The sequence below is a fragment of the Triturus cristatus genome, chromosome 6, assembly GCF_964204655.1.
Source record: "Triturus cristatus chromosome 6, aTriCri1.1, whole genome shotgun sequence".
NCBI lineage: Eukaryota > Metazoa > Chordata > Amphibia > Caudata > Salamandridae > Triturus > Triturus cristatus.
The window spans coordinates 1,543,339,773-1,543,359,411 of NC_140589.1; the positions used below are offsets into that span (position 1 = coordinate 1,543,339,773).

Consider the following 19,639-nt stretch of genomic DNA (forward strand, 5'->3'; position numbering starts at 1 on the left):
ATCAGTGGGGCCCTCTCTTCGCTCTAATGTTTACCTGGGAGGGTAAATGGCGGGTCCTTTGTTCACTGAGGGATGCCAAACAGCTCTTGCAGCTCCCTCTGAAGCCTGAGGGAGAAGACCTGTCCTCACTGCGGGAGCGCCGAGATGGGCCTCTCCGTCCGATATGGTCTACATTAATGCCACCTAGATCCAAACGCTGCATACAGGAACTTGAATTTTCCCAAGTTAAGGAAGACATCATTAGCTACATTAGCCACATTCGCTCACTAAGTGGCTTCTCTTCTTCAGCTCTATCGCCAGACCATAAGGAGTAAAATATCCTGGTTGTGCCATCTTTCAGGTTTTCCTTGGAGACCCTTACATCTAGACTTTAAACGTGTTCGGCTCCGAATCTTTGACATAAAGTCCGGACTCCGCCTGTCGCTAGCTGAGGGCTAAAGCAATGCATATATCTGAAGGTAACACCCGGACCTCCTGCATGGTGCAACTGTAGCTCGAGACAGTGCCATCACCAATATTGCCACAGGTTTCCTTGGGGATGACCCGATGGACGTAGCAACTATTGCTTTCTCTAATATTGCCACGGGCTGATGGTACCAGAGGCCCATGAAACCTCTTGTGACAGCCACCCCCCTGCACAGAGTCCCTTAGGAGAGTGACTTTTCCTAAATGGCCCGTCTGAGTGACACTGGGCAATTCTTTATAGACTCTGATACTGTCCGGCCCAGTTAACCACCTGTTGTTGTATTTCTTATTCTTCTTTTTTTCCTATTCGATTGTTTTTTCTCCTTGGGTGTGCTGTTTCTTGGGGCTTGGGGGATGAGTGTATCTGGGCGTGCTTTGTTGGGAGTTGTTTGGGAACTGTTCTGCTAGTTCAGAGCCCCAGAATGGCCCTCTGACCTTACGGGTTGGTCAGGAGGCTCAGGGGAGGAGGACGCAGGCTCTTGGTGTTATTGTGGGGGCTGCGGGGGACGAACCTCCCTTTTGGAAGTATTATGACTAACCCTATTAAGTTTCTCTCACTAAATGTAAAAGGGCTGAACTCCCCTAACAAGAGGCTTCAGGTGTGGCGATACTTACTCCATTGAGATCCTGATGTCATTTTTCTACAAGAGACGCACTTGCTTCCTTCTGATACCCGCCTTATGTCCCACCCCAAATACCCTACTAATTATTGGGCCTGCTCCTCTTCTAAAACTTGAGGGGTTGCCATTTTCTTTAAGTCCGGTTGGCATGCAACGAATCCTAAAGTTACCGCAGACAAAGGCTGGAGGTTTATTAACATACACATGGCCTGGGGTAGGTGGCCTTTAACCCTTGTCAACATATATGCCCCTAATCAAAATCAGGATGCTTTTCTATGTGTAAACCTCAGGGAAGTCTTGCAGGCAGTCACAACTCCTAAATTTTCAAGGGAGACTTTAACCTGGTTTGGAACCCAGAATGGGATCGCACTGCGCAAGCACACCAAAGTGCTTGGGCGATGTCAGCGGCATTGAGAAATGCCATCACAGACTTAGGCTTAATAGATGCCTGGACACATCTACACCCGGATTCTAAAGACTATCCCTTTTTCTCCCATGCGCACCGGTCATATTCTCGTATAGAATATTATTTTCTTTCCCTCTCCTTGATATACGCACTGAGTGGTGCAGAGATATCCGATATATCCTTATCGGACCATGCACATGTCCTGGTATGTCTCCAACCCCCCAAATGCACGTAGGGAGCCCTTACCTAGATGAAAACTGCCCCCCAGGTCCTCCGGGATCCTGTGGATGTGGTGGATAGCCTAAGGGAGATTGAGGCCTTCTTTCTTGCTAATAATCTCACTGACACCTCTGAGGCCACTAGATTGGACACTTGTAAAGCTACTATTCGGAGGGTCATTACGTCTATATCTATCGCCAGGACCCGAGAGGCTCGGCTAGTTGAAACTAGGCCTGGGCGGTAAATTCCGTTCCGCTCGCGGAATTTGCGGAATTTCGGTGATTTCGCGTTCCGCGGAGAACGCGAAATTGCCCAAAATGCTGCTTTCCGCGACTTTGCGAAATTTTTTCTTGTTCGCGTTCTCAAAATGCGTGTTCGCGAGATATTTCTCCCCGAGCACGCAAACAGCAACTGTGAACAGGAAAAAAGCATCGCGAACAAGCAATTCCGCGTGTTTGCGAAATTTCAGCATGTTCGAGGAGATTTTTTACCGTTTCGCGGAGATTAGCGTAACGCGATTACGTAAATTCCGCCCACCCCTAGTTGAAACAACTCTTTCTAGGGCTATTAAAACCCTAGAACGTAAGGATCACTTACAACCATCCCTCCGCAATAAGCGAGCGGCTCCTTGCTGAACTACGCGGCCAATTGCGCTTGCACTGCATCAACAAGGTGGAGAGACTCCTACTCACTCTCAAGCAGAAATTCTACACAGGGTGGATAAGGTCGGGCGTGTTTGGCACGACGACTCCGAGCTCAAACTGCAAGAGCCCATATCGCTAAACTTAAGCGTCCGGATAGTACATGGGCTATTTTGGAGGCTGATAAAGGCTTGGAATTAGAGAATTTCTATAGGGACGGCCCCACAGATCAGAGGAGGCGTTTGACTATTTGTTTATATTGTTTATTAAACTCAGAGGTACGTGATCAGGGTTGCAGGGAAGGGGTAAGAAGAGACTCCTGGGGGTTCTTCTGGTGTCTTTTAACGTGTCCGGTTTCTTGGCCTCCTGACGTCGTTGGCACGTCTCTCTCCACGGGCGTGGTCCTGCCGGTCATCCCCTCGGAAAAGAAAGAACAACGAGGCGGTTACTATCCTTCTCTTTTTTCCTAGTGTTCCCCACCCCTATCTAGTCCGGGATTACTTGAGGCACGCACTCCTTTTCCCCCCTTGATACCGTGGGCTTTTCTACCGTCCCCGGGTCCTTTTACTCAGGCTGTCCTGTCGGAGGTGCTTTTACAGCCCACCCGTTCCCTGGCTATTTGTGCGGTTTTCTACAGGCCTGAGAAGGCCGACTGGGCGTGCCACCAGCCCACCAGGGTCCTCCCAGTTTTCCCAACCACTTGCCTGAAGCCGGGGCCCGGTGAAGGGGCCCCGGCTGCCTCGTCCTCGGGTCCTCCCTCGGGGCACGTCCCGGGGCTGTCTCGGGTCTCTGCGGGGCCGTCCCGTCCTCTCCGTGCCTTCGACTCTTCCCCGCTCCGTTCCTTGTTCCGCTCCTCATCCTGCTCCTCATTCGGCTCCTCGCTCCGCTCCTCATTCCACTCCTTGTCCTGCTCCTCGCTCGGCTCCTCGCTCTCTCGGCGTGTCACACCCTCCACATCCACTTCCGGCCTTTTTGGGTCGTCAAGGCTCCGCCCCTCAGCTGTTAGTAGAGTCAGCACCGGCTGCAACGACCTGATGCCCCCGGGGTCCTTCTGGTGTTCCTCTGGTCCTCCTCGTCACAGGGACCTTTATGCAAATGCTCCTCATTCTCCCGAAGCTGTCACTGACTTTCTTAATTCTTGCCCTTGGAACCCTATTGATGTCCACTATACGAAATTGATTGGAGGACCCTATTACTCGTGACAAAATCGCGAGGGCTCTGAAACAACTCTGAATAGGTAAAACGCCGGGCCCGGACGGCTTGCCAGTCACTTTCTACCGGGCATTCTACCCGCAGCTACGAGATCAATTGCTCCATCTTTTCAATAGTTTCACAGATATCTTGGGTCTTACCCCAACAATGTCTGAAGGGGAAGTGGTACTCATTTCTAAGCCAGGTAAAGACCATTCCCTACCTGCGTCATATCGCCCTATCGCTCTCTTAAACACCGACGCCAAGATCTACACGAAAATCCTAGCAAATCTTCTGGAGCCTCATCTCCGGGTCTCATTGATCCTGATCAAGTGGGGTTTGTGCGTCATCGCCATGGAGCAGTTAACATCTGCCGGGTAGCCCAACTTGTGGAAAAAGCACGCTACAGAAATATTCCTGCCTGTCTGGTGTCCCTCGACAAGGAGAAAGCATTAAATCGAGTGGATTTTGGATTCCTTAAAGAAGTCTTACGGAAGGTGGTGTTAGGCCCGGGAATGGTCTCCAAATTGATGGCGTCTTATGCGAGACCCATTACCTGCACTTGTTTCATTGGACACCTCACAGCCCCAATTCCTATCTATTTTGGCACCAGACAGGGGTGCCCGCAATCCCCTTTATTATTTGCCCTAGTGGTTGAACCCCTGGCCATCTCCATTCGTCGAGATCAGGATAAACGGGGGATCCCCATGGGTGGATACGAACATAAAGCCTCCCTCTTTGCTGATGACCTTCTTCTTTCACTTTCCTCCCCACCTACTTCCCTCCCTGCTGTGGCTACTCTCCTGCGGTCCTTTGAAGAAGCATCGGGTTACCGGATCAATCTTGCTAAGTCTCATGCCCTTAATCTTACTCTCCATGCTACAGAGGTCCAGGAATTGCAAGACCTGATCCCGGTACAGTGGACTGACGTATCGATTTGGTACTTGGGCCTAGATTTGACCCCCACGCTTTCGACATGGACCTCGTCCAACTGGCCTATATATAGGAATGCCATCCGGGAGGAACTACACAGATAGAAGGGCCCTCTTCTCGCATGGTTAGAACGCATCAATACTATTAAAATGTTTCTTCTTCCTAAAATCCAATACCTCTTTCAATCCCTTTCCTTTCCAATACCACATTCTGATATTCTTGCTTGAGCAGTATCCTGTAGACCCTTGTGGGAATTGGCGTGGCTCCCGCGAGGGGCTCTCCCCTGTAGCGCCTATATAGCCTCCCCTACGAGGACAGTATTAGAGATCTGGGATAAATTGGCTATACCCCGAGGTCTGACTACCTTCCCTCCCCTGATATGCCTATAGCTCGTTACCCCATGTTCCCCCCTGCACTGCAACCTCAGGCCTTTAGTGCTTGGACAAATGGTGAATGCCGGGTTAATCAGGACCTTTCTCAGGGGGATAAATTCCTTACATTTGAGCAATGTAGGCAAGCTTTTCATCTCAAAGAGGTGGCACGGATGCAGTACTACCAGATACCTCATAGGCTTCGATCCCAGACCTATAACCATGGAGCCACTACACAACTTACTTTCTTTGAATCCTTGGTTCGCAAATTTGAGAGATCTAAGGGTCTTATTTCTCACTCATATACTGACTTGCAGCATTCCCAGCGGCCCACGCCCTATAGGTATCAGACATGGTGGGCTTCAGCCGTGGAAGAGGATATACCTCCAGAAGGGTGGGATCAATTATGGCGGGATATCCCGAAGATATACCAAAACACGTTGCAACATGAGTCACTATATAAGTTAATGACGCACTGGTATTACACCCCTACCCGCTTACACCAAATCTTTCCAAACTCTGCCTGACGTGCTGGAGGTGCCAGGTAGATAGAGGAGACTTCATCCATATTTGGTGGTCATGCCCGAGTCTTATGATGTTTTGGAAGGAAGTCCTCCGCCATATCAAACAGGTCGTGGGGTTTCCCATTCCTTCTTCTCCAATAGTCACTTTATTAGGCATTAAACCTTTAACACTAACTGCTATGACATACACAGACTGGCGCTTGATTCTCCACTTGTTAGGAGCCGCCAGGCAATCCATAGCCCTATATTGAAAGAAGCCGCAACCCCCCCACCTCCCCCCCATAGCCACCTGGTTTCTTCATTTGTGGAATGTTTTAGCCCTCAAATTGCTTACCGCCCGCATCAATCACACAGACACTAGATTTACCCGCACTTGGCAGCCACTTATACACTATTTTACTATGACCAGGCACACCCGATTGGTTCCGCCCGACTACAAGCCTTCCAGCTGTTTGATGATTCCCTAGAACCATACTCTAGGGGTCGGAAACCGGATTCCCCGGAACGGCCCACTCCCAGCGCATCCTCCTTTTTCTCCCCCCTCCCTTGAGAGAATTTCTCTCCCTACTTTTTTTATTTTTTTAGCATTTCCATAAAATTGATGACAGTTCCCTGTTGTTTTTCTAGATTATAGGGTTCCCACAGATAGAGGGTAGAACCTATATATTGTGATGTCATGCATAGCAAGACCCTAATGATTTCAAGTCAAGTCAAAGTATGTTTTATTCGAATATCATTCATAAAAGCAAAAATACAATTACAATAACAATTTCATACAATGGTTAAAATGAGATTAAATTATGATCAATGATCAAATACAAAGCATACGTGTACAATTTTTGTCTTATACATGACCCTAGAAAACGTACTAATCTTTTGGCGGTAAGTAATTTAAATTTTAAAAAGACACAAGATAAATAGTTTAGTAAAAGTGCTTATAAAACCATAATAGAAATGCAGAAAAAATTACATAGGACACAGGAGAGAATAATCAAAAGACTAGCAGTCTCTCCCTAATCATGAGAATAGTCAAACGACTAGCAGTCTCTGTCTAATTGACCACGCCCAGCCTAGATATTTTGCAGTGGCTACTGAAATCCATGGCAGAGTGCTGGTACATATAATACGCAGGGCCACATTACCACTGGTTGTTCCTAAGTTTTTACACATCGGGGACAGCCAGTTACGCCTTGGGACCGCGTAAAACTTACAGGCAAATAGAAAATGACCAATAGTTTCTTTGCTAGTACCACAAGCAGGACATCCGTCACAAGAACCCCCTTCCCACTTAGATGTCAAGAATTTGAGGGGAAGTGCACCTGCTCTCAATTGGAAAAGAAGTTTTCTTTCCATGGGCCTTGTTATAATATCCCAATATGGTTCTAGGTAAGGATACATCTTGGCCTCTATGAAGTCTGCAATCATAGAGCCAGCACTCGAGCTATTCCAATGCCGGCGAGCAACCAACTCCCAGTAAATATTCTTTAAGGTGCTTTTAGACGGGAAGCTGGCTCTCGCCGGATCATCCCAGAGTGAGCACAGACCAAGCTCAGACAGGGATGTCCTAAGTGATTTTAGCCATCCTATTTTGTGATAAACATCAGACCTTATAATGTCTAAAAAACCATCTGCATAATGAGAAAGGACAGGAGTCGTCCATAGCCTGCGCCAATACAGGATAGAGCGAAGTTGTACCAAGTCTGAGATTGCTTTTCTACCCAGGTCATATTTAAGGGCAACAGTGGGGTACTTTTAGGGACGCCTGTTATTGCCCGTAAAAATTTGTTCTCTGAGGATTGGAGAGCAGCAACCTTCTCAAAGCCCCAGAGCTCGGCACCATATAGAGCGGAGCCTAGAGCTTTTGCTTCATACACCTGTAAAGCAGGTTTTACAGGTTTGGTCAATGATTTTCTATGCTCTGTACAAATAGTACCTGCCAATTGCCTGTGTCTAAGTGTAGCAATGTCAACATGATGCCGCCAATTCTTCTCGCTAGATATATGAATGCCCAAATATATAAAGGTATTCACTACCTCTAGCGGGCGATCATTTAGAATGATTTTAGATTTAAAGCTACGGTGGGGGTTGAATATCATAAGCTTTGTTTTAGCAGTATTAACTTCTAAACCATACTCCCCACAAAATTGATCAAAGATAGACAAGGCACACTGCAATCCACTGGGGGTTTTAGATAGGATGAGCGTGTCGTCTGCAAACATTAAAATAGGGATTTTAGTCCCAGCTAAAAAAGGAGCGTCCACTTGTGCAGAGGTCATGCGAGCAACAACATCATTGATATATAGGGTAAAAAGGACAGGAGCCATCGAACATCCCTGACGGACTCCCCTCTCTACAGGGAAGTCCGTGGTTACAGAACCGAGTCCTCCCCACTGAATTCTGGCATAGTTGGATTTGTGTAGCCTCATTATCAAAGATAATAAATCGCTAGGAAGACCCTGCTTATTTAGGGCCGTCCAAAGCTTAGATCGAGGGGCAAGGTCGAAAGCGGCCCGTAGATCGACAAAGGCCGCATACAAGCTTCCTTTGCCCAGCACCACCGTCTTCCATTGTAGCAGGGTGAAACGGAAAACCTGATCCACCGTGCTTGTGGATCTTCGGAAGCCAGCCTGGAATGGTGAAAGAGCATTAGTCTCATCCACCCAATCCAGGAGCCTATTGACGATCACACGTCCCACGACCTTTTGAATGGTATCTATGAGGCTTATTGGCCTATAATTACCCGGAAGGGATCGATCGCCTTTCTTAAAAATAGGAATAATAATTGCACCCTGCCAGGATTTTGGTACCGCAGCACCCAAGGCAATAGCATTGATGAGAAGATGAATATACTGGCACCAGCGGTCCTTGTCATTTACAAATAGGTCAGCTGGCACACCATCAAGACCAGGGGCACGTCCACAGGCAACCGTGTTCAGGGCCAACATGATTTCAGCTATACAAAAGAGATTCACTTTGGGAAGGTCTACACTGAACTCCTGGGCCATGTTATCATTATTTGGAGCAGCATACTGCTTTTTAAAAAACTTTATCCATTCTTCTTCAGGCACATTGTTATGTGGGGACTCAGGAAAACCAGATTTTCCCCATCTGACAATGTGCCAAAATGACCGGGAGTCCCTACTGTCACTGGCTGCCTTTAACTCGATCCAGTGGTGTTCATCCCAAGCTTTTTTAGCCTTAAATATACTAGTTTTATAGTTCTTTCTAGCGGCTTGGATTAAGATAGATTGCCCACCCTTGATAGCTTCACCTAAGGCTAGTCGTGTTTCCCTACATTGTTCATTGTACCACTTAGCAGGCTTAGGGACTCTATTACCTTTGTTTTTCACGGGTTTGAGGAAATACTCCTTGATTGCACAAAAAAGAGAGTTGTGTAATCCTTCAACCTTATCTAAGCCAGTGCTAAGTGGATTAAGGTGCTCTATAGCTGATATTGCTATGTCCACCTGACCATTGATCTCAGCAATGGCCTGGTGGTTAATTGCTACATTTTCCCACCTTAGTCTCCGCATATCATTTGTGGGGACAATCCGTGGAGGAACGGTCACAGAAGAATATGGAGGTAAAATGGTATAAGACCACCATTTGTGGATAGTGCACAGGGGATTATGGTCGCTCTCGATCCTTCCTACAACCTCCATATCACAAATCAAAGGCCATAATTTTAAACTGCATAACACATTATCAATTCTACTGTTATGTCGGCCATTGTCAAATATACTTGACCCATTCCTGTCGCCACTAGTCCTACCATTTAGGGCTCTTAAGCCCTTTTCATAGCATAAAGTATTTAGGCCAATGACATCGGCAGTCCACCGCAGAACCGGTGGAAGCTCTAGTTTAGGAACACCCCATTGTCGGTCCTCCTCATCACCAAATAAATCATCGTCGTTAATTAAGGGTTCAAATGTTCTATTAAAATCGCCCGCAATGAGAATATTGTTGTTTAAGGAATAGGTGTCGAGAAAACTAGTTAAAGCAACTAAAACATCAGACCTCCCCCCTTGTTACTCCGGACATAAATGTTATAGATATCCAATCTACCTAATTTATCTAAGTCCAATCTGATTAATTGGATGTCTTGATTTTTGGTGTCAATGACTTTAATAACCAGCTTTAAACACTGGCGAACCCATATTGTTAGGCCTCCCATGGGTCTACCCCTAGGGCCCTTTAAAGCTGGCACGGAGTAATTCAGATATCCCTGAACAAAACAGGGTTCGCATGACCAAGTCTCCTGGAATATGCATAGATCATAGTTATTAACGAAACAGATCCAGTCTACGGATTCCAGTTTGGAAGTCAGCCCGGCAATATTCCAGGACAATAAGCTCCCTGTAACTCCCTGGGAGTTATTAGGGGAATTAGCTGTTAATAAAGGATCGGGGACTTGCTTGGAACAAATATCTGTAATTATTTCCGTTTGTTGGTTTCTAGTCTTATTGATAAAAGGAAATGAGTCAAACAATGGCTCAGCAGGGCTCACTATCACCTAATGATTTCATTAATTTGCTAATGATAGAATTCCATTAAATACTCGGATTATTGAGAGCCCCTTTTTTTTCCTTTTTTTTCTTTCTGTCTATCTTTGACATGATACCTTTGTCAAGATAATTTGAGATGGGGTTAAATCACGTATTGTTCTCCTCTATCCTGGTATATTTCACAAAGGTAGACCTGGTGATGTATTGAACGGGATTGCTGTGTTTGCTCTTATCGCAATGTTTCACCATGTTACATGGATAGTGGGATTAATTTGGTGTTTTCTTTAAAGGGACATGTGTCCTCAATTTGTTTGGCGTTTGTTGTCTGTCATATATTCAATAAACAGAATTTACAATAATAAAAATAAATGCTGGAACAGTGGACTGTGTGGGTGCTCTCTCAGCTGACTGTAGATGCTTTTCTAAACAGAGTCCAGTACAATGCATCATGGGAGCTCTCGTGCTTGGATGCTGGCATCAGGGTTGCTGACTAATGTAACTTCCAGCTCCTTTGTTACTGGCAACTCAGTGCTGTTGCTTCCAGAACCATTATATGTATATCATCAGATATCAAGTGAAGATTCTGGTTCTTGAACCAAAATCAGGGCTTAATTTGTAAAAAGAGTGTCAGGGGACTTCTACTCAGAAGCTTGCAGGCTGGGCTCCTGTCGGGCTGCTGAATACCAAGGCTCCGTAGCCTTAATTCCACCTCAATCTTCTTTCATGCACCAGTATACCCTCACTTCTTTCTTTGTCACTATTTCTCCATCTTTTCCCCTTTATTTGACATTCCCCAAAATATCAGTACTTGTGGGGCCCACCATCAACTTCCAGGTCAGTTTAAACACTGAAAAACCTGACTGTGCGCTATGAGCGATATGCTGAAACTGAAAAATACTTCTCAGGAACAATTCTCTTAACTTTGCTTTTTTGGTAACCCAGTCCCGGGTACTTCCTGCTGGTCAAGGCCACAGATCCCGACATGGTGTCACATTCCAATGAGGAAATTCGACTCTGCAATTCATACGATGCAACTGAGAAGTTAGTTATGGACATTTCTCAAGAAGCATCACACCAGGTGGTCAGGGAAAATGCAATGCTAACCAAGTGAACACCCTCACAGTCCTAACCGCAGGTTTTATAAACATTGTCAATGCCTGTCCCTAACTAATCTACAGTTCGAACCTTGTAATTCAGTAACCAATGTATGAGTGTGGCAGAAAGTTGGTAGACATCGTGGTATACGTCTATTCCCAATTAAGTCTTGGGATAGAAGGGAATTGTTCACATCGAAACACTAGATCTCTTCTCTCTCGCTTCAGAAGGAGCTTTGCTGGTGGATCCCTTCTCCCTGGAACAAATCCAAATTCAGAAACAGGACGTTCCCTTTGTTAGATCCCAGGCTTTGGAATAGCTTCCCTATGCATGTCCTACATGACCACTCCCTTTTAGCCTTTAGAAGGGCAGGAAAACAAAAGCTCTTTTCCTTAACCCCTTCGCTGCGGCGGGAATTCCGCCGCAGCGCTGGGGGGGGTTTGGGGGCAGCGCGGTGGCGCTGTGCTCATGACGGAGCCACTCCGTCATGAGCCACGGTTGAGCTGTGCTCGTGACGGAGTGGTTCCGTCATGACTCCGCCCACTGCGCTAATCGCCCGCACAGGCGGGGAATTAGCGCCGCGTGGGCGGAGCGGCCGCCAACGGCCGCGGCATGACGGAACCACTCCGTCATGAGCACACGGCGACCGTGGCTCATGACGGAGTGGTTCCGTCATGAGCAGGGGAGGGGTTAAAGTTTCAAACCATGGGAATGTGTGGTACATCTGTCTAAATACCTACATAGATAAAATAGTAAAGTAAAATAAGATGAAACAGTTGTTAGCAAATAGCAATAGACCAATAATTACTTTTTGCATGTACTTAGATTGTTCTGTTTCACTCTTCAATAGTGTGGCACTTCTTTATGAGTCACGGCTGTCTGGGACAATCCTTTCTGCACAACCTACAACAATTGTTCATGGAACGGATGTCATGTGGTTGTACTTTCTTCATAGAGGCCTTTTGTTGGCCAGCATGGGTCTACTAGGGTTTCCCTTTGCTGCACACTCTATAAATATAGTAGAGGTAACAAGCAAAGAGGAGAACAATGCATGTCACAGATACTGATGCTTTTAAAGTTATTACATCCTTTAACATTATGTGCATGAGTTGCTTGTCAACTTTTATCCTTTTCCTTGCAGGAACTACAACACCCAAGAAAGATAATCAAGGGGAACCTTCTTCAGATGCTCCAAAAAAACCTCGCAAACCTAGAAGAACAACTAAACGTAAGTACAATGGCAGGTGTAGAATTTGCAATATTGAACACATTTTTAAAGTTTTTGGCTTTCATGCTTCATATATTTAGGGTGTAGTAGTTAATCTATATCCCGATTTAATTGTTCCTTTTGTGAGCCATCACAAGCAGTAAGTTTAGGCGATGAAAGATTTATTGATGATCTCTGACGCTTTGGGATTCTTCAGATCTGTGCGCATGTCCTGCATACCTGCTTGGGCAATCGGTCTGCAATGCAATCTGAAATGAGTGTCATTCTACAGGTGACTGTTGTGTTCAAGTCTTGGGGCTCGTCTTGCAGTTTGAGAGGCCCATCGAGGCAGGATGTGCCAGGGAAATCTTGTGTTTGAGAATTACTAGAGACCAGCTGAATGAAACTGAGCTGCAGCACCATGTGAGCGGTGCCCGTTTTGCAATTCAGCTTGGCTATCGTGGACACAGTGGTCTAACGTTCCATCATTTCAAATTCCAGTAGTGAAATGCTGGAACGTCGCCCATGGGATTAGGTCCGGTGCTGTTATTCACAGTGTTAGATTGTTGTAGGTTGTGCAGAAAGGATTGTCCCAGACAGCTGTGACTCATAAAGAAGTGACACACTGTTAGAGTGTTGGAGGGCCATGTGTGCTAAACAAGGAGCCAAGAATCTCAAAAGACAGGTAAGGGGGCTGGATTATATCATTTCATTGAAAGGAACCTAATGATTTGTGATCATCATGATGCTGCATGTTAAAGTATGTCTGCATTCATGTCTGCTTGTGCTTCAGTGTATTTGAGTGTGTGTGTGTGCATCTGTGTGAGAGATAGTGAATGTATGCATGTGCACTCGGCTCTTGAATGTATGCATGTGCACTCGGCTCTTCTAAAGTGCAAGCAGCACACCACGGGTCTGGTTACAATACATAATGTTGTCCTAGCATAATAGAAAGGGACATCAGGCCCTTTCTCAGAAAGAGACAATTTAGCTTCAATCAAAATTTCATCAGTACTGCACTACCAGATTCTTGCTGTCTTCACCCACACAATTCTTAGTGATCCACATCATTCACATCGCAAAGAGAAGCAGACATGTCTAGATGTTAGTCATTTAAAGGTCTGTAAACTCCTGAAAATCTGGTCCTTCTCTTACAGTGGTTAATCACTTATTCAGCCACTTGCCTCCTCAACCAATAATTATTGACATATTTTGCACATCCATGGAATGTTGGAAACCATGAACTTGGCATCCTGGCCTTGGAATAGTACTAGCAATTTTCAGCATTTTATGGGCAGTCATTGTGTGATGACGCCACACCATTAAAAATCTAGACCAGGCACGAGGTTGATAGTTGTTGGTGCATTCATCGCATGATGATGCTCATCCCTGTCAAATGAAATAAACCTGGCGTCAAGTTGGTACGACTTGGCATATGGTGAGCCTGGATTGCATGATAGTCTCCACCCGTTTTAAAATGATGATCTTGGCATAATGTTAGACAATCCTGGCATACTAAATGGATCCATAGCATAATTATCCCCAGCCCTGGTGTCATTCTGGTGCTGGTATAATGATGGCAAAGTCTGATGTATTATGGCTTTTCGTTGTGTGATGGTGCTCTTCCTTTTCTACTGCTGGCATTAAGGGTTGCAATTCGCAGCATGTTTTGGCCGTCCATGGCGTCCTTGTACCCACTCCTGGTGTGTGAAGCTGGTCCTGGCATAATGGTTAATAATTCTGGGTATAATGTGGTCATCCATAGCATGTATTGACGATAGACATGGACATGCCAGGCCAGGGCCGGCTCTAGGGCGGTGTGATCGGTGCCACCGCACCGTGCGCTGACTTGGGGTGGGGGCGCCCTTTTTGCAAGCATATTTTGTTTGGAAAGCTCTTGCTGCTGCATTTCTTGCTTCCAGCAATTTTCAGCCATCAATAAAACCGTCTAGATCACTCCAGTGATTAATGTTCCTGCTGGAGAGAGATCGTAGGCTTGTCTAGTTGAAGTTTTAACTCATAGTAAGGTAGTGTAGTGGGATAATGTGCCTATTGCAAAGAATGTGTACCATACAGCTCACAAAGCGCATATAAATGTAAATTGGTCAGTGGGTTACTGCTTGTGTCCCAGGGATCCCATGTTTCTTTTGTTACAGTTTATAAATTAAAATCCTAATATAGCATAGAGCTATTAACTGTCATCAAAGAGCTGCGTGCAAACTACAAGATATGTATTAGCGCTAAATGTCTTTTTGCCCTGTCTTTCATTATCCTAAACTTGCAAAAAGGGTTCATTTGGGTAGAAGCAATCCATTTATTATAAAAGAAAACCACAAACAATGATGTAATGTGTTAAATTCTGAATTCGTCCTTTTCCGGACCAAGGACTCAAACTATACTGCCTACCAATATAGTTGGCATGTGACTCCTACACCTTGTAATCTTCTGTCTTATGTAACATTTCCTATACAGTGATTTACACATGTATAATTGTCTCTATGCCAATGTGTGTGTGATTGAAAGTGCTCTGACACCCTACACTGGTATGAGTGGCGCTATCAAACTAAAGGAGTCCGAGAGAGTGGTTATAGAGACTTGAATAGCACTGTGAAATGGTGGTAGATGTGGTCATTGGTGGGTGGGGCGCCAACAAACATTGTCGCACAGGGCGCCACCAGTGCTAAAGCCGGCCCTGTGCCAGGCGGAATATAAACACGAAGCAGTAGTGGGTGCAAGTACTTTGTGAAACTGATGCTTGGGCACAAAGGATGTATTTACTAAAAAATAATAATACGGAATTTCAGAACCAAACGTTTTTCCATTAAAATGACAAGCTATATTTATATTTGTTTAAGAAACACTTAAACTTCAAAAAAAATTATGTACTTTAATAAACTGCCACATTGACATTGAGGACACACTTGTTGCATTTTCAAATAGATATTTAGGTCAGATATTTGATTAAGGATCACTGCTGCAGTCTGATAACCACTTGTTAAGACTAGTGTAGAATGCTGTAGAAATCTGTAGTGTCTCCTTGACATAAACAGTAAAATGGATCTGTTAAAATATATCATGCTTGGGGAAGTCTGCGTAAAGTTCTGGTTTTCATTTTTGTTATACATACAAATTGTACCAGATGTAATAACCATGCTTGGTAACTTGTCATCATTGTGCCTTGAATTGGATTATGTTGGGCTGTCTGCCCAGTGGTACTATAAAAACTCAGGAAAATATGTTTAAAAAGAAAAAAACACACATATATATATATATATTCACTTATAAAACCATAGGTTTCACACACGTTATAGTTAGGAATTAGCATTTAAAAAACCTTGCAAATTCACTTAAAAAACCATAGGTTTCACACATGTTATAGTTAGCTGGACATTTCCCTCGTAAAAAAACCAATGAAATTCCCCTGGTTATAGTTAGTGCAGGCAACTATAACTCACGCGACCGCAATTCTCTGCTGATGACGTCAGATATTACATCACTGTATTTAGACACCTATTTACCCATGTCTTCTTCCATTAATCTTTAGCTATACATATATTACAAATATTTATTTTTCAGAAAGACACATATGTAATCAGTGATGTAATATCTGACGTCATCAGCAGAGGATTGCGGTCGCGTGAGTTATAGTTGCCTGCACTAACTATAACGGGGGAATTTCATTGGTTTTTTACGAGGGAAATGTCCAGCTAACTATAACATGTGTGAAACCTATGGTTTTTTAAGTGAATTTGCAAGGTTTTTTAGATGCTAATTCCTAACTATAACGTGTGTGAAACCTATGGTTTTTTAAGTGAATTTGTACGGTTTTTTAAATGCTAAGTTATGTATTTATTAATATTTTTTTTTCTTCAGGTTTTTCACCGTGCGCGCGCTGTGGGCACTCGGTGCGCTTCGCGCGCCGAGCGCCCACGAAGCATTGTAAAATGCCGTGCGCGCACCGTGCACGCTCCGTGCGCGCACCCCGCGCTTTTTCGTCCAAAAAATAAATGTTTTTTCACCCTTGGGGGTCCTTCAGTGACCCCCTGACAAAGGCTAGGGGGTCAGGAACTGTCCACCCTGCCCCCTTTTCACGTTCTCCACCTTTGTTTTTCACTGCCTCAGGCTGCGAGAGACAAAATGGCGGCCGCCACTTCCTGATTTCGACCGATTCGAATGTTTACTGACATCTAACAACCAATCAGAATTGCGCTCGCGCACGGCAGGGTGCGCGCACAGTGCGCGCACGGTGCGCGCGTATAGATATTGATATGGTTTTTAATGCTATTTTCTCAGGAAATACTGAACAGATTTACACGAGACCTTCAAAAGGCACTTCCTTGACCTTATGGCTACCTCTCTGCCAAATTTCACGTAATTCTGTTCAGCCGTTCGGGCTGTACCTTCGACTAAAGGTCCTATGGAAAAATGCATGGGGAAAACGCGTTTTGGGACCCCCCTTTTTTCTCGGCCCCCGCTTGACTAATCACCCCGAGACTTTCAGGGTAGGAGCGGAGCGGGGCGCCCCACCTATTTTGAAAAATTCGCAAGGATTCGTCAACCGGCGCCAAAGTTATTCAAAATAGAATTTTCAGATTTCCTATGGAAACACGGTCCTAACTATAACTATCTACTGGCGACCGCCAGTAGATAATATATATATATATAATGCTATGCTGCGTAGTGCCTAAGATTACAAAATGTATGTAATTTGATGTTAAGTTGTCCCTTCCAAGGATATTTTCAGTCATAGCCTATGACTGAGAATCTAATTGGAATGTGCTGGATGTAAAAATGAAAGGAAGTGAATTGTGGATATAGTTGCTTAGGAAAATTATAGGCCAGGCAATATTGCATCTTCTGAACTGCCTGCTGTCTAGAAAACCATGTAAATCATCCTGTAAACGATGAAATCTTATGACTCATAGGAATAGTTAGGCTTGCTTGACACACTGTGAAATTAGAAAATATTTCATGACACTCCTTTCAGCGAATTTACAAGACAGTTGTGTTAAGAAAGAAGGGCTTGATTTACAGTGCAGTGGACGGAGTAAATTCCATTAGTATGGCTGAGTACCTTACAGCTGTCATGCCAAGGGTAATCCGCACACCATATTTAGAGATGTCCACTGGCCCAGCTTATATCTCTTAGATTAGAAGTGAGCCATGCTGCTCCGTAAAGATGACCCAGCCATTCGGCACACTTTCAGTATCTTTTCTTATTTTCAAAATTTAAATCTCAAAGCAGGATTTTCTTTTTGAAAATAAAAATAAGTGTAGACAAACTGCAAACTTCTGATGGTCCTTACCCCGTCGGGCCATCAGAGGTGCATATCAACAGCAGTGATGGAGTAGCCTCCGTAGCTGACATACTGAAGGTCTTCCCAACTCTAAATGAGTCAGGAATGCCTTCAGAACGGTAGACAGGATTCACCTGTGCTGTTGCGATGCGGTATCCTTTCCGTAAAACTCTTAATCAGGCTCTAAGTATTCGGCCTTTTCTTTTACACATTTCTTGATCTCTTCTGGAGGAAGCTAGCCTCCCTGATGTTGCGTGATTGCACGGTGCAATTCATGTTAGATATTTGTTCCCCACCACTTTGAAAGATCATCAGCTGTTACTGAGAGAAGAGACTGCGCAGAGGATTGTTATGCAAATGATCATTGATTTTGGAATATAATATTTTGTGTTTGGTTCAGATTTTACTAAGCAAAGACAGTAGAGCAGATACACATGTCTATTGTAAATGCAGAGGCATAATTAGTTCATCTAAGAGGGTGATTAGAGAAAAAGCCACCAGAGGAAGAAAGATGGTAGAGATGTGATGCAGGCCATGACAGTCATAACAGATTATCTGGAGACGTTTTATAACAATACTTCTGATGGATATATCTACCTGCAGATTCCTCACCTTTTGAAGATCTCAAGCATCAGTCTAAATCTGTAATATTTTAGATTGTTCTCCCATGCTGTTAGGTGTGACCCAGCCCCATCTCGACTCTGCACGTCTGACGCCACTGGAACCAATAAGAGCCCCCGTCGGAGTGATGACGTCAGTCCCATTTTGATGCACCATCTACACAATGTGGAGTTCTTCTACTTTCCTTAGAGGAAATCCGTTTTTGACCATTTTCTTTAAAACGTATCCCTTTCAGGTGCTGTTGTCTATAAAATGTCACTACGGTCACCCACTGCACTGCCTATTGGCCGTATGGATAAATGGCATACTTGTTGGAAGGATTTCCAGGACCCTATCATCAGGCGCCTTTTACACCATCCATGCCACTGCCTCAAGTATCTTGGGCACCTACAATCCTGATGCCAATGGCTCTGAATCTGATGCAGAAGTCGACTCCTTGCCGTTGTGCATTCTGATGTAGTCTCCTACGAGGTCCAATCCAAATGTATCACGGGCGCTGCAATTTACATCACCAGCTTTGCATCAAATGCCATTGGTGCCACAGGCAATGCCACTATCACCACAGCCAACACTGCTTGTGCCACGTCAACACAGACTGAGCCTCCACCCTTGCCTTCTAAAGATCCATTGTCCATGCCAGAACAACATTCTAGAAGCGAAGCTTCAAGATTAGTTGAAGAACAGAGATACTTCTTTGTGGAGAATGACCCAAATGATGACACGCCTAGTGATACAACAAAACTGGGCCTTGTTGACCTTGTCTTTCAAGGACTAAATGACACTAGTAGTAAAGACACTTCCTTGGAATGGGAGTTACTATCCTATGCCTAAGGTAACATTTTACCATGCTGTGGTAAGGAAAGATGTTATATCCTCTGCTTCCATCTTCAGAGACCAAGTCCATTATTTTGACTGAGGTCTTGCATTCTCTAACTTACCCAGCTTAACCACTCAGCCCCTTCAGTAACGCCCTACTGAGTCTGTTTCAGCTGTATTGGAAAAACCTACTACCCCCCACTGCAGTATCAATACAAATTGCTCATAGTTAATAGCCTGCAACTGGGTGCTCACGTTTTTGACTACACACCATTCACTGTAACATTTTGTGGTGCAGGCGTCTTATTACTCCAAAAACAACAGGTACCTTTTCATCTACACCCTCTGCCCAGAAGTCCAAGAAAATAAAACAATATGCAAAAAAAATATTTTCAGCCAGAAGAATGAAAACTGTCTGATGGTTTGTTATGTTTACGCCTTGCTAAACTCTGCCCAGGCTGTGACTCCTAACTTATCTGCTAAGCTTCAAGACCACTTTAAGGAGTAGATAAGTGATGGCCAGTGTATGAAATTGGATTGTTGGTTGACTGGGGTGTAAGCCCTGGAGCCCTGATCAAGCAGCAATCACAATTCTTGTTGGGGTAAGGCACAAGGAAACCTGTAAGTAACGTGTGCTAACCACCTTGGTAGCTGGGCAGAGAGTGCTCAGGCTTAACTTAGAGGCAATATGTACAGTATTTGTGCAACACTTCAAACAGTGCAGCAGT

The 19,639-nt window shown here is 44.8% G+C and overlaps 1 protein-coding gene across 1 annotated transcript in view; it reads left to right on the forward strand.

Moving 5' to 3' along the window:
• Window positions 1-19,639, forward strand: part of LOC146821647 (uncharacterized) — a 1,582,729-nt gene that overhangs the window by 586,529 nt on the left and 976,561 nt on the right. Inside the window, exon 17 of the mRNA XM_085609888.1 lies at window positions 12,112-12,198. Within this exon, the coding sequence (XP_085466014.1) occupies window positions 12,112-12,198 (87 nt within the window). The remainder of the gene's footprint in view (window positions 1-12,111; window positions 12,199-19,639) is intronic.